Source organism: Oncorhynchus keta, chromosome 21, assembly GCF_023373465.1.
Source record: "Oncorhynchus keta strain PuntledgeMale-10-30-2019 chromosome 21, Oket_V2, whole genome shotgun sequence".
NCBI classification, from domain to species: Eukaryota; Metazoa; Chordata; class Actinopteri; order Salmoniformes; family Salmonidae; genus Oncorhynchus; species Oncorhynchus keta.
This window is the reverse complement of record NC_068441.1, coordinates 7,068,193-7,091,357: the sequence shown is the minus strand read 5'-3', so window position 1 is coordinate 7,091,357 and position 23,165 is coordinate 7,068,193. Positions and strand designations below refer to the sequence as shown.

The 23,165-nt window shown below is 42.6% G+C and overlaps 1 protein-coding gene and 1 long non-coding RNA gene across 3 annotated transcripts; one reads left to right on the top strand and one right to left on the bottom strand.

The window, feature by feature from the left end:
• Window positions 1-250: 250 nt before the first annotated feature.
• LOC118400027 (transmembrane protein 51-like) lies at window positions 251-21,867 on the top strand. 2 transcript variants are annotated; one of them, XM_035796361.2, is made up of 3 exons: window positions 251-459; window positions 13,870-14,330; window positions 15,491-21,867. In XM_035796361.2, the coding sequence occupies exons 2-3, from the start codon at window positions 13,930-13,932 to the stop codon at window positions 15,900-15,902; spliced, it is 813 nt and encodes a 270-aa protein (XP_035652254.1). In that variant the 5' UTR covers window positions 251-459; window positions 13,870-13,929; the 3' UTR covers window positions 15,903-21,867. The 2 variants fall into 2 exon arrangements, with proteins under 2 accessions (XP_035652254.1, XP_052329235.1); XM_052473275.1 differs by lacking the exon at window positions 251-459 and having other exon boundaries at window positions 12,559-14,330.
• On the bottom strand, window positions 16,986-23,075 carry LOC118400028 (uncharacterized). The gene is made up of 4 exons (XR_004828951.2): window positions 17,642-23,075; window positions 17,519-17,549; window positions 17,213-17,309; window positions 16,986-17,099 (listed from the first exon to the last, which is right to left on the bottom strand). It is a non-coding gene; the product is annotated as an uncharacterized LOC118400028 (long non-coding RNA).
• Window positions 23,076-23,165: the final 90 nt, after the last annotated feature.

Here is a 23,165-nt window from a genome sequence, read left to right as displayed (position 1 = left end):
TAATTGCATTCGTTTCGTTTTCATTTGGATTTAGTCTGCTCAGACACTTTTCAGACATGCCTATTTAGGGGAACCCTATTTTTCAGTCCACGTTTATTTGAGTTTATGGGGAAAATCCATCATAAACGCTCTTTACGAGCGTACGTCTATGTGCGGTATGGTCGCGTTCACACATGCGGCATAATAGCAAGGAGGCAGCAAAGGGTTAATTAACTTAACACTTTACAACCGGGGGAGGTTTCACTCTGGTTGGAAACTTGATAAAGTTCCTGTTTAACATATTCCTTGAATTCTATAGCGACTATCATCGGAGGAAATACACACGTTAGTTAATACAGTTTTCAGAGCAGGATTACATTATGCATATTGGGGTAGCAAGATCGTCATCTTGAAAACACCTGCGATATATCAGGTATTGGAGGGAAGTCATTGGTCGTTGAGCGTTCACGACTGGAACAGGTAAGATCGTCTCAAATTGCAATTCACCTTGACATTTGGAGCAGTGTTCTTCAGGCTAACTTTATTATAAGTACGTCAAGTATTAGTGTTATCTGATAACACAAAATAGAAGTTTGTCTCTAGTGACCAGATGTCAATGTGACATAATGCCACAGAGTTGGTAACATGATATTAGTTCCTCCTTTTAAGTTCCTGGCTGCTGACTTCTGTAGAGGTGTGTGGGGGAAAATAACTGGGGAAGCCAGGTCCAGAAAAAAAGACATACTGTATGTGTTGTGAGTATTGCGTTGTTTGCTCTATAATCTGTTAGTTCATATGCCTTGCCACGGTGATATACAGGCCAAATGCCGAGACAATAAGAAGACAGAGGCAGAATAAATTCAACCACTCCTTTGTTTCTTCACAAAACCGGACAGCAACTTCTGTCCAGTGAAGTTCACAAGGAATATTGCATTACAGAAAGTAAATCAAATCAAACTTTATTTGTCACATGCTCCGAATACAACAAGTGTAGACCTTACCTTGAAATGCTTACTTACAAGCCCTTAACCAACCGTGTAGTTCAAGAAGAGTTACCAAATGAACTAAAGTAAAAAAATAAAAAAGTAACATAACAATAACGAGGCTATATACAGGGGGTAGTGAGTCAGTGTGCAGGGTACAGGTTAGAGGTCATTTGTACAAGTAGGTAGGGATAAAGTGACTGCATAGATAATAAACAGCGAGTTGCAGCAGTGTACAAATGGGCGGGGGGGAAGGGGGGTCCGGTGGCCATTTGATTAATTGTACAGCAATCTTATGGCTTGGGGGTAGAAGCTGTTAAGGAGCCTTTTGGTCTAAGACTTGGCGCTCCGGTACCGCTTGCCGTGCAGTAGCAGAGAAAACAATCTATGAGTTGGGTGTCTGGAGTCTCTGACAATTTTATGGGCTTTCCTCTGACACTGCCTATTATATAGGTCCTGGATTGCAGGAAACTTGGCCCCAGTGATGTACTGGGCCGTACGCACTACTCTCTGTAGCGCATTACGGTCAGATGCCGAGCAGTTGCCATACCAGGCAGTGATGCAACCGATTAGGATGCTCTCGATGGTGCAACTGTAGAACTTTTTGAGGATCTGGGTGTTATGGTTATTCCTTGTATAATGACAAACCGGGGCATAGGTTTAACTCCTTTTAATTAACATATACTTCAGCTAGAAAACTCCATATTTAGCCATGCAAGGCATTCTTCAACCCCCTGCCCCCCACATAGCCTGCTGGGTAACTTAGTCTAAATGTTATTAACACATAACAACACATCTTCCTTCCTTTAAAAAGGAAACTACTTTTCTATGTAACTACACACGTCACATCACATTTGTTTACTCAACCTGCATAACACGCAATTTTCAAAAACACACATTTATTTTATTTTTTTACATTGCTCTCATCACTTAAGACGCAATAAACATATTCTGATGTATTATTATTATTTTTTCAACTAAATATAGTCTGTCCAACAATACTCTATTGTGGCTCTATTACCTTTCACATAAACAAAACATTCAGTCCAGGTGAACCTTTTTTTGGATTGTTTAGCAATTCTCAATAGGCCTTTCAGGGGCTCTGACAGTCCTTTTTGGTCGTTCTGCTGAAGTGCTTCCTGAAACAGTTGGACAGCGCTCATTGTCAGTTAGGGTGTTCTGACTGAATTGTCCATTGCTAAAGGCATTCGACGCTTCAGCAGTATCCTCCTGATGATCCTCAGTCCCTTGAATGAATGGCTGAAGCCTTAGATCCACTCTGTTTCGTCTCAGTTGTGATCCGCGCTCCGTTTGGATCTCATAGGATCGCGGTGCAACTTCTCTCTGCACACACCCTTGCTGCATCCAGATTCCTGTGGTGATGTCTCGGAGTCGTACCTGATCTCCAGGTTTCAGTTCAGGAAAGTGTCTTGCACTTTTGTCGTGTCGCTGTTTTTGTTTCTCTTTCTGTTGTTCCTTCACGAGTTTGATTTTGTGAGGACCTCTGGGTGTTAGCAAGTCCTCATGGATGGTTAGGTTGGTTCTGATGCGACGTCCCATCAACATTTGTGCAGGTGAAAGTCTGTTCTGCAGCGGTGCGCTGCTGTAGATCATCAGATTTTTTCCGTAAATCCTCCTTTCCATCGTGTGCCTTTTTCATCAGACCTTTGAAAATTTTGACTGAACTCTCTGCTAAGCCGTTGGACCTTGGATAGTTGGGGCTGGAGGTGTTGTGTCGGAATCCCCAGACGTTAGTGAACGATCGGAATTAAGAACTTGAGAACTGCGGGCCATTGTCTGAGTACAGTTCAGACGCAGCCCCATGTCTTGCAAAGACTGACTTCAGGTAGGTGATTACAGCTTTGCTGGAGGTAGTTTGCAGTGTTGCTACTTTAGGGTAGTTTGAGTAGTAGTCGGTAACAACAATGTGACTTCTGCCATTGCAGTCAGAAATGTCAACTCCAACTTTGTAGTAGGGTCTGTTGGGTACTGGATGAGGCATTAGCGGCTCTGCTTGCTGCTTTAGCCTGTAGGTCAAACACAGTTCACATGAATCAGTGGTCTGGTTGATTTCCTGGTTCATTATTGGCGAGTACATTACTTCTGGTGCTCGTCGTTTGCATTTTTCCTCACCCATGTGGCCCTCATGTATTTTCGGTAGCATTTCTTCGCATAGTGTCATAGGAATGACTATCTTGTTGCCTTTGAACACTATGTCATCCACAACGGTGAGCTCTGCTCTGCACATCCAGTAATCCTGTATTCTCCTTGGACATTTCTTTTTTTGTGTGGGCCATCCTAACAGTGTTGTTTCTTTCAACTCTGTCATTGTTTGGTCAGCTGCGGTCTCTCTTTTGATCTACTCCATTCTCTCAGAAGACAGAGGAAGTGATGCTACGATCATGTCGACGGAGGCCTGAATCTCAGTGTTTTTCTGTGTGTCAAAGCTCTCTTTCTTGTCTACTGCTCGAGAAAGAGTGTCGGCTGGCGAACATGAACTTTCCCGGGGTATAGATCATCTCCACATCATACCTTTGCAGTCTGATCAACATTCTCTGGATTCTCATTGGACAATCAATCAGTGGCTTAGACATGATTGACACCAATGGTTTGTGGTCGGTGTATTGGTGAAACCTTTCACAAGCGTATGTGCTCGCCAGTAGTTCTTTCTCTATTTGTGCATACCTTGTCTCTGCGCCTGTCAAGGCTCTGGACGCATAAGCGGCGGGTTGCCATGTGTCGTCATGCTTTTGCAGAAGAACTGTTCCCAGGCCAAACTGTGACACGTCTGCAGAAATCCTTGTGCTTTTCTCTGGATCATAGAACCTGAGCACTGGCTCTTCTGTGATTGTCTTCTTTAGGTTTTTGAAGCAGTTTTCCTATTCATGGGACCATTCCCATTAATTTTTCTGTCCCAGAAAACATCTGAGTGGAGCGGACTGTGCTGATAGTTGAGGTATGAACTTTGCAAGGTAGGTGATCATGCCCATGAAGTGTCTCACGTCGTCCTTGTTCTTTGGGCGCTCCATGTTGTTGATGGCTGATATTTTCCTCGGGTCTGATTTGACTCCATCCTCTGAAAGTATGTCTCCCATGAAGGTAAGTGTTTTTGCACCAAACTCGCATGTGTCCTTGTTTAGTTTTAGGTTTACTTTCCGTGTCAGGTCCAGCACTTGTCTCACTCTCACGTTGTGTTCTTCTTTTGTGGACCCCCAGACGATGATGTCATCCATCATGGTCTCCACTCCTGGAATGTGCTCGAAGATCATGTGGATTGTCTTGTGGTAGACCTCTGGCACAGAGAGAATCCGATATGGTAGACAAAGAAATCTTTACCTGTCCTCAGGTGTGTTGAATGTGCATAGCCTTGAGCTTGCATCATCTAGCTTCATTTGGCAGAATCCTGATGAGGCATCAAGCTTACTGAACCCCTTTACTCCAGCAAACTGCGACATTATCTCTTCTCTGGTTGGCTACTTGAAATACTGCTCTTGATGGCTTTGTTGAGATCTCTCGAGTCTAGACATATCCTGAGATCACCGTTCTTTTTCACCACAATAACCAGTGAGCTTATCCAGTCTGTAGGTTCATCCATTTTTGTGATGACGTCCATCTTTTCCATGCGTCCGAGTTCCTCCTTGAGCTTTTTCCTCAGTGCAAATGGAACTTTCCTGCATGCATGCACAACTGGAGTAATTGTGTCATCAGTACATATGTTGTGTTCTCCTGGTAAACATCCAAGACCCTCAAACATGTCCTCATACTCAGCCAGTAGCGATTCTTGGTCATTTTCAGTCTGTGATGTCACTACATACACTCTTTTCTACAAATTGAGATTTTCACATGCATTGATTCCTAGAATAGGCTGTACACTTTTTCCCATTATCAGCAGCTGTGCTCTGAACTGTTTTCCTTTGTGCTGTAAAGTTACTATGCAGCTACCTTTGACTGGTACTTTCCCCCCAGTATAACCAGTAACCTTAATTTTCACCGGGTGTATTTTTCTCTTCACCTTCAGTGTTTTGCAGTCATCGAGAGACAACAGGTTTACTTACCTGTGCTCCAGTATCAAGCTTGAATGGTATTATAGTTTCATTCACAGTCAATGGCACAATCCATTCAGCTTTTACTGCATTGCATATTTCCACAGAATCAACAAAGAATTCTTCAATCTCCTTGATTGTGTGAACCTTTTTCTTTGAAGCCTCAGCTTTGCAGCATTTTGAGAAATGATTATCTTTCCCACAGTTGTTACATGATTTGCCATATGCAGGGCAGTTTTTGGGCTTGTGGATAAATCCACATTTTCCACATGAAGTGTTTTGATTTTTCTCTATTGCTTGTTTTTGTTTTCTAAGGCGTTGTGTGTGGTGCTCCTCTCGTTTTATTGCGTACACTGACGTCTCTTCCCTGCACAGCTCTTTAGCTTGTGCTCTGGTGGTTTCAGCTGCTCGACACATATTCACTGCTTTATCCAAAGTTAAATCTTACTCACGCAGCAATCTCTCCTTGAGTCCATTATCAAGTATGCCACAGAATATCCTGTCTATCACTAGTGAGTCTTTCAGATTTTCAAATGCACATGTTTTGCTCAGTGTTCAGCTCAGCTAAATACTGGTCAAAACTGACTCCCTGTTTCTGATCATGAGAGAAAAACTTGTATCTCTCAAACGTGACGTTCTGGCTAGGTACAAAGCACTCCTCAAATTTAGCCATTATCACAGTCAATGTCAAGTTTGCCTCGTCTTGCTGAAAGCGATTGTAAATGTCCAATGCATCCTCTCCAATAACATGCAGAAAAATGGAAGCTTTCAATTTGTCATCATCTCCCCCTGCACTACTTGCCGCTAGGTAGATATTGAATCTCTGCTTGAAACGTTTGGAAAATTGTCAGCGAGATAGCCTGTTAACTGCATAGGAGTAGGAGGACTAAGCCTATCCATGATGGAGAACAGGAACAGTGTCAATTTCTCTTACTTCAGTATGTTGCTCATCAACTTGCTCATCAACCGATTCCAATGCAGCCTCGCTCTCGCTGCTGCGGCTCGTTGCCCTCGCTCTTGCAAGCTGGCATCTTCAACTACTCGCGTCACTTGACTTGTGGTAGAATGTTACATTTTCGTTGCGGAAATTTGCAGTTACTCCTTTATTTTCTCTGTCTTGTCATAGCGACTATCAATCTGACACCATGTTATGTTTGTTCCTTGTATAATGAAAAACCGGGACGTGGGTTTAACTGCTTTTAATTAACATATACTTCAGCTAGAAAACTCCTTGTTTAGCCATGCAAGGCATTCTTCAACCACCTGCCCCCCGCTTAGCCAGCTGGGAACATCATCTGAATGTTATTAACACATAACACACTGGGGACCCATGCCAAATCTTTTCAGTCTCCTGAGGGGGAAAAAGTTTTATCATGCCCTCTTCACGACTGTCTTGGTGTGTTTGGACCATGATAGATCGTTGGTGATGTGGACACCAAGGAATTTGAAACTCTCGACCCGCTCCACTACAGCCCATCAATGTTAATGGGGGCCTATTCGGCCCACCTTTTCCTGTAGTCCACGATCAGCTCCTTTGTCTTGCTCACATTGAGGGAGAGGTTGTTGTCCTGGCACCACACTGCCAGTTCTCTGACCTCCTCCCTATTGGCTGTCTCATCGTTGTCGGTGATCAGGCCTACCACTGTTGTGTCATCAGCAAACTTAATGATTGTGTTGGAGTCGTATTTGGCCACGCAGTCGTGGGTGAACAGGGAGTATAGCAGGGGACTAAGTACACACCCCTGAGGGGCCCCAGTGTTGAGGATCAGGCGTGGCAGGCGTGTTGTTGCCTACCCTTACCACCTGGAGGCAGCCCGTCAGGAAGTCCAGGATCCAGTTGCAGAGGGAGGTGTTTAGTCCCAGGGTCCTTAGCTTAGTGATGAGCTTAGTGATGAGCTTCGTGGGCAACATGGTGTTGAACGCTGAGCAGTAGTCAATGAACAGCATTCTCACGTAGGTGTTCCTTTTGTCCAGGTGGGAAATGGCAGTGTGGAGTGCGATTGCGTCATCTGTGGATCTGTTAGGGCAGTATGCGAATTGGCGTGGGTCTAGGTTATACGGGAGGATGCTGTTGATGTGAGCCATGACCAGCCTTTCGAAGCACTTCATGGCTACCCACATGAGTGCTACGGGGCGGTAATCATTTAGCCAGGTTACCTTCACTTCCTTGGGCACAGGGACTATGGTGGTCTGCTTGAAACATGTAGGTATTACAGACTCAGTCAGGGAAAGCTTGAAAATGTCAGTGAAGACACTTGCCAGTTGTGAGAGTAACTTATGTACAGTACCGTATGATAAGCTATAGACCACACTATCAACCAAGAGAGTTCTCATCTATATTATTCGTAGCTGTCTATTTACCACCACAGACTGACACTGGCACTAAGACCGCTCTCAACCAACTCTATAAGGCCATAAGCAATCAAGAAAATGCTCACCCAGAAGTGGCGCTCCTAGTGGCCGGGTACTTTAATGCAGGCAAACTTAAATCAGGTTTACCAAATTTTTACCAGCATGTCACGTGTAACCAGAGGGGAAAAAAACTCTCGACCAACTTTACTCCACACACAGAGATGCATACAAAGCTCTCCCCCGCCCTCCATTTGGAAAATCCGACCATAATTCTATCCTCCTGACAAGCAAATACTAAAGCAGGAAGTACCAGTGACTCGCTCAATACGGAATTGGTCAGATGGCACGGATGCTACACTACAGGACTGTTTTGCTAGCACAGACTGGAATATGTTCCGGGATTCATCCAATGACATTCAGGAGTATACTACCTCAGTCACCGTCTTCATCAATAAGCACATCGACATCGTCGTGCCCACAGTGACCGTATGTATACATCCCAACCAGAAGCCATGGATTACAAGCAACATCTGCACCGAGCTAAAGGCTAGAGCTGCCGCTTTCAAGGAGCAGGACACTAATCCGGACACAAGAAAGGAGAGGGACATGAAATCCTGCTACTCCCTTAGATGAACCATCAAACAAGCAAAGCGTCAATACAGTACTAAGATTAAATCCTACGACACCGGCCCTGACGCTCGTCAGATGTGGCAGGGCTTGCAAACTATTACGGACTACAAAGGGAAACCCAGCCGCGAGCTGCCCAGTGATGCAAGCCTACCAGACGAGCTAAATGCCTTTTATGCTCGCTTCGAGGAAAGCAACACTGAAGCATGCATGAGAGAACCAGCTGTTCCGAACGACTGTGTGATCACGCTCTTCGTAGCCGATGTGAGCAAAAAAAATTTGATTTTCACAATGTGTACTCAAAGCATGAGCGGACCAACTTGCAAGTGTCTTCACTGACATTTTCGACCTCTCCCTGACTGAGTCTATAATATCTACATGTTTCAAGCAGACCACCATAGTCCCTGTGTCCAAGAAAGCGAAGGTAACCTGCCTAAATGATTACCGCCCTGTAGCACTCACGTCGGCAGCCATGAAGTGTTTGAAAGGCTGGTCATGGCTCACATCAACACTATCATCCCGGAATTTGCATACCGCCCCAACAGATCCACAGATGACGCAATCTCAATCACACTCAGTACATCACTGGGGCCAAGCTTCCTGCCAACCAGGACCTATATACTAGGCGGTGTTAGAGGAAGGCTCAAAAAATTGTCAAGGACTCCGTCACCCAAGTCATAGACTGTTCTCTCTGCTACTGCACGTCAAGCGGTACCAGAGTGCCAAGTCTAGGACCAAAAGGCTCCTTAACAGCATCTACCCCCAAGCCATAAGACTGCTGAACAATTAATCAAATGGCCACCCAGACTATTTACATCCGTCTGCTTTCCACTAGACACTGAGAGATGAATTCCCCTTTCAGCAGAACAATAACCTAAAATACAAGGCTAAATCTAAACCGGAGTTGCTTACCAAGAAGACAGTGAATGTTCCTAAGTGGCTGAGTTACAGTTTTGACTTAAACATACTTGAAAATCTGTAGCAAGATCTGAATGGTTGTCTAGCAATGATCAACAACCAATTTGACAGGGTTGAAGAATTTTGAAAAGAATAATGTGCAAATGTTTCACAATCCAGGTGTGGAAAGCTCTTAGACTTACCCAGAATGACTGACAGCTGTAATCGCTGCCAAAGGTGCTTATACAAAGTATTGACTCAGGGGTGTCAATACTTATGTAAATGAGATATTTCTGTATTTAAGGTTCAATACATTTGAAGCATTTTCTAAAAACATGTTTTCTCTTTGTCATTGGGGTGTATTGTGTGTAGATGGGTGAGAAAAAATGATATTTAATCCATTTTGAATTCAAGCTTTAACACAACAAAATGTGGACTAAGTCAAGGGGTATGAATGCTTTCTGAAGCCACTGTATATTTGTTGTAGAGCACCTGAAGGCACATCAAGGCCTAGCCACTGTTGCAAATAGAAGGCTTTTTCATACATTCATGCTTCTGATATTGTCTCAACACTTTCATGTCAATAATTGTTTCGTGGTATGTGATCAGTGCACTGCATGCCTTCAACTGCCACCCTTTACCGTACTATTTTGATTAACTTCCTGAATTTGTCATTCCTTTCTAGGATACTGTCTTTTTAGTGCATGTTAACACCTGTACTGTGAAGCTATTCACACTTTTCAAAACCGGTTTTTTATTCCCACCCCAAGCACCTCTTAAAGTGATCCAACAAGTCAAACAATATAATATACGGAGTGGCTGCGGTTACGGATTTTCTGGCTAATGATACAGAGATGATTATATATATTTTTTAACCCCTTTTTCTCCCCAATTCTCAATGTTGTCTGATCCCTGCCATTCCCCAATGGGCTCGGGAGAGGCGAAGGTGGAGTCATGCGTCCATCAAAACATGACCCGCCTGCTTGCGCTTCTTAACACCTGCCAGCTTAACCCGGAAGCCAGCCGCATCAATGTGTCGGAGGAAACACTGTTTAACTGGTGACCGTGGTCAGCCTGCAGGCACTCGGCCTGCCACAAGGAGTTGCTAGAGCGCGAGGAGCCAAACCCTCTCATAATCCGGATGACGAAGTGCCAATTGTGTACCGTCCTATGGGACTCCCTGCGACGGCCGGTTGTGGCACAGCTCGGGAATGAACCCTGGTCTGTAGTAACGTCTCTAGCACTGCAGTGCCGACAGCGTAATTGCTTTTTGGTACACCAGAATTACATTGCGTTGCAGAGGCAGTTGCAGTGCGTTCTGATTTATCGAACGTATGCGTCAAACTGTATGCGTAAATGGCTTGACGGAAATGGTAACAGAAGGTGAATGTTCAACTTTTGTTGCACACATATCCAGATGATGCTGTGTACTATATTCCCCTAGGACGTTGCCGGTGAGACCGCTGTGCCACTGCCACTCGGGAGGCCTTAGCTGCTGCCCACTTCGCTGCCTACATAGCTTCTGCTGATTGCTCCACTGCTGCTTCCCCCTCCTTGACATGGAAGGGAAACTTAATGTTGTACAATAAAGACCTATAAGTGGGAGAAGGAGAAAAGGAAGGACAGGGGGAGGGAGGTGGGAGAAGGGGAAGGGAAGGGGGAAGAATGGGGAACTATGCATTCCATGCCTCGAGCTAGCACGCTTTTATCTTATTTTTTTTCAGAAAGGTTGACAGGCTTTATGCAGCTATCATGTTGCACACAAACGACATGTTCCTCCAAACTTTGTCTGTTGTAAAAGATGCAAATATAAGCTTGACACAAGCAGTCTAGCGATTTCATGTTCTTCTTATATGCTGAATTACATGCAGCTTTTTAGGCAAGCATATTAAACACAAGCGAAACACTGACGGGCAGTCAAAATAGCCATTTGTTATTTTCTCATCATTGCGAAGATTGGCAACTCTCACTACTATATTATATGGCAGCATAACTATATGACGAGTATCATCACAAACAGTAGGCAGTCTAAAGCAGTATTTGACAAATAATTGTGCGCCGGGCGACGCAAAACGAACTCACCCATTGTCAGACTGGTTACCATTAGGATACATGCTCAGTTGCCAACCTTCGGTCTGGATACATGCTTATACTCCACTGCCAACCTTCAGCTGAGCAGTTAGTAGAACCTGTGTGGTTAAAACACAGATATTTGTTTTGCCCCAATCCAAAACTTACATGTAGCTATCTAGGCAGTATATGGTCATTTCCATGTAAAAGGACTCATGAGCACCAACATGTGAAGATCATTTTTTCGAAATTAAAACATATTTACATTTTTCAACCATTTTCCATCCTAAAAATGTGGAATAAGCAAAGGCTTTGATTTCTGGTCAAACCGATAGAAAAGCGGTCTGAGAAAACATCGACCAGAAAACGTCTTAAAAGGGATTGGAAATACAGCTAAACACAATGTTGAAGTAAAGACCCCTGCCAGCTACATAAGATAAACACTTGTATTTAGTTTTGGGGGGGGGGGGAATCTGCCTTCTGTAAGTTTAAGAAACATTGCCTTAAAAGTCTGATACCAAAGACCCACATTTTTAAGATATGTTTTCATTTCTCTCGCTCATGAGGGAGGTTCATGAAAGTTCACAGAACTAACCAGTAAAGGTAGACCAATTAGTTCATTTTTTTTTATTTCAAATTTGTTTATGAATTATTAAATGATTCAAAGTCTAAATTCCATTCCTAAAAAAAATCTGTAATGGAATTTATGCAATTTAGTTGGCTACAGTTGGGTTCTCAAGTTTGGACAGCACATCACTGTACAGTAGAGTTCAGTACAGTCAAGAAAAGTAGAGTATATTCTACTTTAGTACTAAACTGAACTCTAGTTTTCTGAGCTGTACTGTACTCTACTGAGCTCTACTATGCTGTGTTTTGACATCCAAGCTTGTGAAACATAGTCTATGATTGGTTCAGATATGGTCCAGTCCACACCAACCAAATTTGGTCTTGTTTTGGGGCCAGAACTCATTCAAATAATAGCTCATGTGTAGAATAATACCCAAATATGCAAAGAGGATATTGCATGTGTATACGTTTTTGTGTACCTATTTAGGATACACCACCATATTCATAATTATGCATTTCTGTGTGGTACAAGATCAGGGATCCATGATGAAATTCCTTTACCGCAATTCCATTACCTATTGTAAATTCACTTCACTTACTGTAGTTGAACAACCAAACGAGATTTTTTTTCAAAGTCAATGTGTCATGTCATAGCTAACACACCATTCTTTCTGCATACATTTAAAAAAAATCGTAATTAAAAGGTGTACACATACTGTAAACTAAGGGAGATTTTACAGAAATTCTGTTATCAATCTTCGCATCTGCACAGTTCATCCAGGAAACGTTTTTTTGTCAAATGTTCACTGTAAATTGTTAAAAGTATTCATTTTGCACAGAGTTGTATGGTTCGTTAAACTTTGAAATCAATGTGTTTTTTTTTGCATACATTTTACCTGAAAAATCTTGAGTCTCGAGTCCGTTATGGAATTGCCCGTATCAAACACAAGCAAGACACAGACATGCAGTCTAATTAGCGATGTAATATTATTTTTTCATCATCATTGCAAGCATTGGCTAAGCAGTAGTCATACCGGCAGTCAAATTAGTAGTGTTCTTTTTTCAGGAACTCTGGCTAGTGGCTAAGATATGGCAGCAACTATAAAGACGCGGGTTTTTTTGTTGCTCCAATTAAATGTGTAGATACTGCGTCCCGCTTGTGCAACTGCAATATCCGTTACAATAGACTGCGAAGGTGGTGTAGCCTTCATAAAAATAAATTGCTGCAGGGTTTTTATTTCAGTTCGAAAAAATGAGGCAGATACATAGGTTACACGATCGTGGTTCAGAAGAGGGTGAGTAAAGAGAGAAACTTGAAGGGAGGGGGAGTGTGAGCAGCAGCCAAGGAGTGTGAGACAAATAACATGTGCGCAGAACGTGATCAAGATCCTTAGCTTTGAGAAAGAGGTTTCCTGTGGTGAGGGCAGAGGCAAAAACTCTGTATTTGCCACATTGACAATGATTCATAGCATGAGATGGAGGTATATCACTATTAAATGAGTGTCATTTTGAAGCTGTCATAATGGAATGTCCTTATAATATATGCAATTTTAGCAGACGCTTTTCTCGGTGACTTAGTCGAGCGTGCAAACATGTATGTACGGGTGCTCCCGGGAATTGAACCCACTGCCTAGCGTTGCGTGCGCCATGCTCTACCAGCTGAGCTACGTTGTGAAGTGTTCTTCCTGAAAATTACACTGTGACACGTTCTAGCTGCCTGTAAACTGGAGAGAAACAAGTGGAAGTGCCCGAAGTTAACAATGCTCTGTTTGTTATGCTGTAGTAATACAACCTGATTACGCAACCTAGGGGTGTAATGTTGGTTTAGCATGATTTAGGAGGACTAGACCATCAAATAAACATACAGGACTTTGACTGGGTAATATATTGTCGCTGGAAATACCAACATTCACAGAGTGAAGTATTTAACCTCCAACAATACATTTTAAACAGCAGGGCTAGCCTTTATTCAAACGTTCTAGTCTTGAGGAAGATTTCCTAGAACTTTGACTGAAATAGTCTCTAGACCTACACCTACATTTTGTCCAGGTGCTTTTTGGTCAATGAATGGCTCATTCACATAATCATTCAGCTCTCTTTGGTTGGCACTATTCCAGCAGCTCTTTATTATGTAAAAATGTGTTTGTGAAGAACGAAAACACGGGTTAATGTAAACCTCCTTGAACTGCTTTGGCTCTGGCCCCCGTTCGCAGCCACATTGTGTCTATCCAAGGAAGTTGTTCATTGTCATCTGATTTCAGCTAGTCTAGCCCTTTGCCGGTTTTATTGTACTGCTATGCCCCTGCTCCTGACTAAATGCGCAAACCACCCCCCTTTCTCCCACACTGCAGGTTAGGACAAGTCTCCTCTCCCCAGTCTACAGTGTCGGGAGGTGGGACTCGGTGGGGGGGATGTGTACCAGTGGTGTTCCAGCCAGCTCCAGCCATGGGGTTAGCCGGTCGGGCTCCTCGTATGCCCTGTGTGCCCTTGGGGTCGGGCTCATAGCCCTGGGCATCGTCATGATTGTGTGGTCAATGGTTCCCGGGGATGCTACCCAGACAACCAAGACTCCAGGCAACTCCAGTATAACAGTGCCAGCAGACCATGGTGAGGATGGGGATGGCGAGGAAGACAAGGAAGCAGCGAAGACCTTATCAATAGCCTATGTGCTGGTGGGGGCAGGGGTGGCCATGCTGCTGCTGTCTATCTGCCTGGGGGTGAGGAACAAGCGGAGGAAGCACCAGAGAAGACAAGAGACACAGGCCGTAGGAGTCCGCTTCGTGGACCATGTGGCTGGGGAGGCAGGAGAGAAGTGAGTGCTTCAATCGATTTAGATAATCACTGTCTTAACAGTGATTGATTTGAATCATCCAAGAAGGGATTCAGAAGCTTTGTTTTCACCAGAAACTCATATATGACTTACAGTGAGCTCCAAAGGTATTGGGAATTGTAGTAAAAAGTCAAGTATTTGGTCTCATATTTCATAGCACACAATGAATACATTAAGCTTGTGACTACAAACTTGTTGGATGCATTTACTTTTTGTTTTTGTTGTATTTGAGATTATTCTGTGTCGAAATGAATGGTAAATAATGTATTGTGTAATTTTGCAGTCACCTTTTATTGTAAATAAGAAGAGAATGTGTTTCTAAACACTTCCAACATGACACAATACATTACTTGATGTAATCATTGTGTGCTAGGAATATGGGACCAAATACTACACTTTTGACTTCTTTAAAACACATGGGGGGGGGACTATGTACAAAAAGTGCTGTAATATCGAAACGGTTCACCCAATATGGATGAAAATACCCTCAAATTAAAGCTGGCAGTCTGCACTTTAACCTCAGGCATTGTATCATTTAAAATCCAACGTGTTGGAGTAGAGCCAAAACAACAAAAATTGACTGTCCCAATACTTTTGGAGCTCACTGTAGTTCCCAGGGTGATGCCTGGAAATGAATATGTTCCTGATAATGTTCCTGTATGTTCCAAATTGTCCCTTTTGATTGACACAGTTCCATTAAAGCACCAGTTATCTAGTCTCTCCTACTCAAAGCTAGTTAAAGGAGCTACATGCAACATTTCCACCTGCAAAACTAGCACCAAATGTCATTACATACCAGTAGTAATTAAGGAATACATATCCATGAGAGAAACAAACAAATATTGACCTCTGAGATGCTGCAAAGCTTTTTGCCACAACGGGACAGTTTGACTAGTTGTTGTATGTACAACTTCCTGCATTACAATTGTCTCTCGTTCATGAGGTTAACAACAATAGAAAAAACATGGCAATACAAAACTTCTTATTGTCCTTGCTGTTTTGTAGATTATGATCATGTAAGAAGCAGTACTTAGCTATTTTAGGCATTTCTGGTATCCTTAAAAAAACATGAAATGTAAATGATGGCAGAAATGTGACATGTTACTTATTTAAAATCGGTGTCCCTGTACATTGTTTTGCAGTTTAGATGAGCCAGTCCCAGTCTACAACGTGCCCAGCTATGATGAGGCGGTCACCAGTGGCCAGTTCCCCATCCGCCAGAGCAACTTACGCCAGAGCAACTCCCAGCTGCCTTCCTACGAGGACCTCATCTGTGCTGTGGAAAACGAGGGGGAGGGACCAAGTGCTGCCCCAGTTAAGGAGGCTCATCCTAGCAGTCCCACTCCTGAGCCCCAGCCCGCCGCTGCAGCCAACCCCCACAGTGTAGGCCGGGCCAGCCGGATACTACGGCCCAACAGGGTACGCAGAATCAAGTCTGAGAAACTCCATCTGAAGGACTTTCGTTTTAACATTCGCAACCCTACTGATGCGAAGGTGACCATTGAACCAATCACTCCGCCACCACAGTACGACGGCAAGATACCTGAGTTCTGACAGCGCCACCTATAGCCTGGGAGTACTAAAAGCATTGTTTCAATGTTGAGTAAGACAACACTATTGCTGGATCAGATGTCTAATAATAATAATAATGAGGCCTAGCTGTGAGTGTTCCTCCTTCACCCTGAGGCAGACCCAGACATTGTTGCTTTGAATCAAGTTGTTTCTCAGCTCCATTTTGACTCGTTTATAGACTTATTTATTCAGGGGCTTATTTTCCTCTCTGTTTAGAACACGGTGGCTGTGTTTTTAACTATCGCCCTACAGAAGGCTTGACGGGGTGCTACGCCACTGCTTATAACTTAAATTATCCAACTCAGGGAGCCAGCTATGCATTTTGTTTGCTAACTTGCTAAGTGGCTGGCTTGCAAGTTCAAGCTTCTTGGTTATAGCAGACAGTCAATACCCTCCTGGATCAAGATCCCTGCTACCTAAATTTGTTTTGTGCGTCAAAATTATATGATTTCAAATGACTTTTTTACATTGGGAAAGAACTAGTACCCCTTGTGTGCACTGCCGGTAATACTGTATATCACGGTATGGTACAGGAATGGTGTGAAGGTAGGAACCTGGATACCGCACAACCCTGCCCTGCAGGACACACTGCACCAAATACCCTAGTTTCAGACTCCTAATGATCCTTACACCTCTGAAGCCACTTCCATACCTGTCAAAATAACTTATCTCTGAACTCTCAATAGCTGTTTTTCCACCAAGTTTTAGATAAGGGGAATAATGGGGTGTTAACACTGGAGATCCTGACCGCCAGTGTGACACCCCCCCCTCCCTTTTCTCTGCATAAGTGAGCTTGGCCCTTCTTCTTCTTCGGTCTGCTGATGCAATCAGGTCCTCAAACACAGGGGAGCGCCAGGGTGGGGAAGTTATTAAAAAGGCATCGGGGTCCTCTGGGTCTGTCGCCACATCAGACATGATGCCTTCAGTTGACCCCACAAATCAATGCTTCCTTTCAGCAGAGTTCTTTTGACCGACTGTCTTGAAAAAAAATAAAAGCGCAAGTCTCAACTTTTAAAAACTCAGTACTGTATTTAAAATGTATGGATTGGTTCACATTTATAAACTAACCCGTCTCTGGCGACGCAGTCTTCTCTTTTGTATGTTCCGTTCCTTGGCTCCATCTGGGGTCTCTGACGACTTATGCATCTCTTTCAGTCCAACACCGATTTGCAGCTGCATCTGAGGTGACAGTGTGGTCTGTTAGCAATGGCTATATGCTTCAAAATCCTTGAAAAAAGGATCAAATGTAGAATATTGTTGCAGTCAGTCCATGTCTTCGTAGGACTACTCACTTTCATATTCTACCATGCGCTACTCTCCATCTGTGTACCTTCCTCTCAGCTGACTGACCAGCGGACAGTACACAGGTGTTGTGCGGGGCGGTTGTTCCTGAGACATTAGTTGACAAAGAAAAGTTCATGCATGATATTTGCACTAACACTTAACGTAACATATTTGAGAATGCTAAAATAACCAACATACAAGAACCTGATTGCTTGGTTGGACCCCTCCCCCCCCCAAAAAAAACATTCCAAGTCATAAGTGATCACATTTGTCTTCACTTTTCTTGCGGCTTATACTACATTTGTTCTCCTCACCAGCATTAATGTGTAGATCCCTTACTGTCCGCTATTAATTAAAACAGAAAAGAGCATCATTAGTAAATATTCAATGGTAGCTACCACCAGTGTGCAAGTTGCAAAAGTAAACATTGAACTTACGGATAGCTCATTCTATTTTGCCTGACGAACGCCCGTCATCCTTTCAGGTGCAGAAGTGCTTAGCTGTAGCTGCTGCTGTTGTTGTTGGAATAGCTAGTTGAGCTACTTGTGTCATCAGTCTATCGTCCATATCAGCCACCATGTTGTAGACCGGCATCTGATTCAGCCTGGTTATGACATGAGTTGTTGGAAATCCATGCCCTCATTTGGTGATGCATCATTCCTTTGCACAAAGAGACTTCCGGCAGGTCCCAAAAACGAATTGTATCAATATATTTTTTTTTAATCAATAGCCGCTTGTCTCCTTTGCTGTATTTTACTAGGCTTGGTTAGCTAGCTAACGTTCAATAGCTACCAAGCTATCCGTTCTTCCGCCAACGTTGGAAAGCTAACGTTAGCCAACTGCTTTGGAAGATTTGTAGCTAGCTAGTTCATTTTACTTGCCAGCAAACAGTAGCTTGTTCTTGTCAACAAAAATCCATGTAACATGATCATGTTAATGTTAGTTATTGACTACATTGCTACTGTAGCTATCTCTGCCAATGTTATAGCTGCTACAGTGCCAGCAAGCAGAGATAGCTATGCTAGCTCAATTTATTTCAAATATGTTATTTGTCACATGCGCCGAATATAACACCAAACCGTGAAATGCTTACTTACAAGCCCTTAACCAACAATGCAGTTCAAGAAATAGAGTTAAGAAAATATTTACTTAATCAACTAAAGTAAAAAATAAAATATAAAGTCACACAATAATAAACAGTGAGTAGTAGTGATGTAAAAACAAAGGGCGAGGTGTCAATGTAAATAGTCTGGATGGCCATTTGATTAATTGATCAGCAGTCTAACGGCTTGGGGGTAGAAGCTGTTAGCGAGCCTTTTGGACCTAAACTTGGTGCTCCGGTACCGCTTGCCGTGCGGTAGCAGAGAAAACAGTCTATGACTTGGGTGACTGGCGTCTCTTGACAATTTTATAGGCTTTCCTCTGACACCGCCTATTAAATTGGTCCTGGATTACAGGAAGCTTGGCCCCAGTGTTGTACTGGACCGTACGCACTACCCTCTGTAGTGCCTTACGGTCAGATGCAGAGCAGTTGCAATACCAAGCGATGATGCAACCTGTCAGGATGCTCTCGATGTTGCAGCTGTAGAACTTTTTGAGGATCTGGGGACCCCTGCCAAATCTTTTCAGTCTCCCGAGGGGGAAAAGGTGTTGTCGTGCCCTCTTCACAACTGTCTCTGTGTGTTTGGACTATGATAGTTTGATGGTGATGTGGACACCAAGGAACTTGAGACTCTCAACCCGCTCCATTACAGCCCCGTCAATGTTTCTTGACAGTCTCATTTGGAATGTTGTGGCTGTGGGCTATAGAGTACTCGCAGTACCATTTATAAATGTTATCCCTAACCATTTACATGGCATGGTGCGACGAGTACAAATTCCCGGCAGTTGTTCATTGTTAGTTACATGAGTATATTTTTTCTAATGACCGCCAGTAGAAAAACACCCTCCCATTGAATTGTTGTGCCTTGAACTGGTTGAGATGGCTGCGTTTTCAAATCACATGAATTTGATTGGTCATTTTCAACCGTCACACCCTCATCTGGTATTGTTCGTTTAATTGGATTATTTACCTTTCAATCACTATGCCCATGCATTTTATTGGCTGATGAGTTTGAGCCAATGTTTTATGAAATTACAGTTCCGGTCCCATCAAAACTGAAACTCTGATACATGGTACATGGTCGCTCCAGCAGAGACTTTTTTTTCCTGGTTCATATACAAATAGACCAGACCCAGCTGCTATCGCATTAGTGTCTGTGAGATAGCCACCCCTTAGGTAGACTTGAACTGTGGCTAATAAATTAATTAAAAAATCCTACAATGTGATTTTCTGGATTTTTTTTCTAATTTTGTCTGTCATAGTTGAAGTGTACCTATGATGAAAATGACAGGCCTCTCATCTTTTTAAGTGGGAGAACTTGCACAATTGGTGGCCGACTAAATACTTTTTTGCCCCACTGTATATCATCCAACGAAGTGCTTACTTGCAGGTTCCTTCTCGACAAAGCAACAACAATAAGAAATAATAAAATATAAGAATACGAACATAAAGTAAATGGCAGTAGAATATAATACAAATTTAGCATAAACAGGGGCGCAACTTAATTTGTTTTATCCAGCCGTATAAACACTCCAAACAGTCTACCCGACCACCCTGAGGCGTCCGCATTATCCTAAAGCACAGCGTTGCCTCATTTTGTATCACATTCCAATGATAAAACTGGGGGGGGAAATGCAATTTCGGAATGTCCCCAGTACTCCCCTGAGCATAAGTAGAATACAGTTCTGAAACTGTCTCTGAGGCTGTTGGTATCCGTCCTCATGCTCTGATACCATCTGCCGACGGTAAGGGAGATAAACGCTCATGGCTGGTGTGTGTGGGGTCCTAGATGATGCTGCGTGCCTTCCTTAGGCACCGCTTCAAGTAGATGTCCTGTATGGGTGGGATCACAGTCCCAGTGTTGTACTGGGCCATCTTCACCGGCTGGAGGGCCTTGCTCTTGTGGACGGAGCAATTCCCATACCAGGTCATGATGAAACCAGTCAGGACACTCTCGATGGTGCAACGGTAGTATTTGGAATGCAGATTACTCCATCATAAACCGGACGGACAACCATGTACTGCAACGTCAGACTGAAGTTAACAAAATGCAAGGCAGTATGTGGACACAGGCGAAGACCAAGGCAGAGAGGAAAACAATAAAGACTGAAACTGGGGCCAGAGCTATTTAAATTGACACATTTCATCCCCATAGACATGGCTGTCGTGGACCATATGCAAAATATTTTACTGGGGACAGCAAAACACGTTTTTACCGTCTAAGAATATTGGTGTGCTGAATGATGTAATACTAAGAAATATACAGCTTAAAGTTGATGCCCCGAAAGCACCTTCAGACATGGGCCAACTACCCGCGAAAATCTCTAATCTCCTCTGGGTTTTCTCATTTCAATGCACAAGAATGGAAAAATTGGACATGTGTTTACTTCCTATTCACTCTGAAGGGACTTGAACGACAGCAGGTAGCCTAGCAGTGTCTTTCAAGTCCCTTCAGGCTGAACTGAAAAGGTGGCTGGTTTGAATCCCCGAGCCGGCAAGCTGAAAAATGTGTCTGTGCCCTTGAGCAAGGCACTTAACCCGAATTGCTCCAGGGTCGCCGTCAATAATGTCTGATCCCTGCTGTTTGTCATAACAAGTGAAGATGGTAATGATATGTTTGTCTTCACATTCATGGATCCAAACACCATTGTACAGCTGACAGAACGACATTAAAAGGTAGACATGCTGGGGAGAGGTCATAAGCACTGATCAAAGTAGAAGTTTTTCCGCTCATCACTCACTTACTTGCAAAGTGATTCTTCGCTGACAGATGGGCCTACCATGCTTTCAACCAGATGTAGAGCTAACACCGGGCTTAGTAACACAGTTGTTCTCTTGTCGTGTGTGCTTGTTGGTCCAGCATATGAAATCACACATGGCTCGTGTAAATTGGTTCGAGAAACATCTGAATCAATATCATTTCAAGCCCCGTGTTGAGGTACAGGGACAAGGCATCGGAATCTGTATCAGAGGCATAGTTTATGCCAGTTCAGAGAATTATGAAGAGTTGTGCATATCGGCAGTATAAAGTACAGTTTGCCAGGACTACAGAGACAGTGGCTGTGGTAGTACCAGTTTCAAGCAGGGCTGCTTTTGAGGCATTAGATATTTTTTTGTTTAGCCTTTAACCAGGCATGTCAGTTATTAAGAACAAATTCTCATTAGGCTACTTGGAAGTGAAACTATAAGACATCAAGGGACCTACCAGTGGGAGTTTTGAGAGCAGAGCTACTGTTTATTTATTCATTTGTAGCGGTATTTAAAAATACAAATATATATTATTCATTGTTTGTGTTTATTTCAGAAAGTGTATCATACTTTTTATACGTTTTATTGTCTGTTTTGTATATGGAACTTTGCATTGTACTGTGAAACTGATTGTGTTAAAATCCCATTTGTCAACCAGCCTTTTTAGCTTGGCCTTTAATCAGTTACGCTTTTGTTTCATGTTCTTTGATAACATGTGATCTCTTATATTGCCGTGCTTGTTTCTTAATTTGATTGTTTTAAGTGTTTTACTATTTTAAATGCACTTCAAATAAAGTTTGAATTGAAGTTTGATTTGATATTGGATCATTAATTGATGAATCTATGAATATAGACACCATTAACTTTATAGTCTTATCGTTCTTATTAAGATGTTTTTCAAATGTAGGAACTAGGTTATAGGCCACCTAAATAAATGTTTGGAGTAGATTGCCTACTGAGCTGAACTGGGGTGTGATACGAGTACAATAGACAAGGTGTTAGAGGCTATTAGCATGTGTAAAGATCCATGCATGACCTTCCACTAATCAACACCGGCCAAGCTCTGTTTTTATACTGACTTCTCAATACTGAGCTTCTACTTCTTAGCATTAAAGATATTCTGATTTACACGTACGTACACACTCAGAAGCAGGCAATTTTACCTCGTGACATTCTTATCTCGTGCACAAATACCTTTCATATCCAGAATATAGCCTTACCATTTCACGTGTTCCATATGAAAGGTTATCGCAACAGTGCCTTTGTATTGTATCAGCAGATTAGGAAACAATCAATGTCATCAGTATATTGTCTCACGCTGTTGTGATTGGTCGTGAACCACTGAACATATGGCCTGTGAAAATGATTGTTCTATGTGAGTTCTATACAAAGACATTGTTTAGAATGTGTTTTGTAGATCTACTACTGTCTGTAGAAGACATGCTGAAGCACGGAATCACTAGAATAGCTTTATGTTGATTTGACTGCTGTCTGCTCTGTTTCTGTGCTGATGTTGGTATTTGGAGAGTATTGAATGTGAATCATGAAAATGGTTGTAGGGTATGCAAGGCTACTAGTAAGATCCAGTAACGTGGTTTCCACTGCAACTACAATAAAAGGAAGAAGGTGTTGTCTCATCAGAATAGCAGTTAGTTTTAGAATTCACTCCAAACAAACTGTAAGATAATTTAACAAATAATTATCTATGCACATGTTTCCAGTGTTATTTACAGCATGTTTTGTGCTCCTACCATGTTGTTGTTATGTTGTGTTGCTACCATGCTGTGTTGTCATGTGTTGCTGCGTTGCTATGTTGTTGTCTTAGGTCTCTCTTGATGTAGTGTTGTCTGTTTTGTTGTGATGTGTGTTTTGTCCTATATTTACATATAAATATAAATATATACATGTATTTTTTATTTTAATTATTATTATTATATATATATATATTTTTTTTTTTATCCCAGCCCCTGTGCCTTTTGACTTTTGTTAGGCCGTCATTGTAAATAATAATTTGTTCTTAACTGACTTGCCTAGTTAAATAAAGGTTAAATAAATAAAATAATAAATGTCATATTTGAAACTCGAACATCTCACATTAATTCATATGTTGC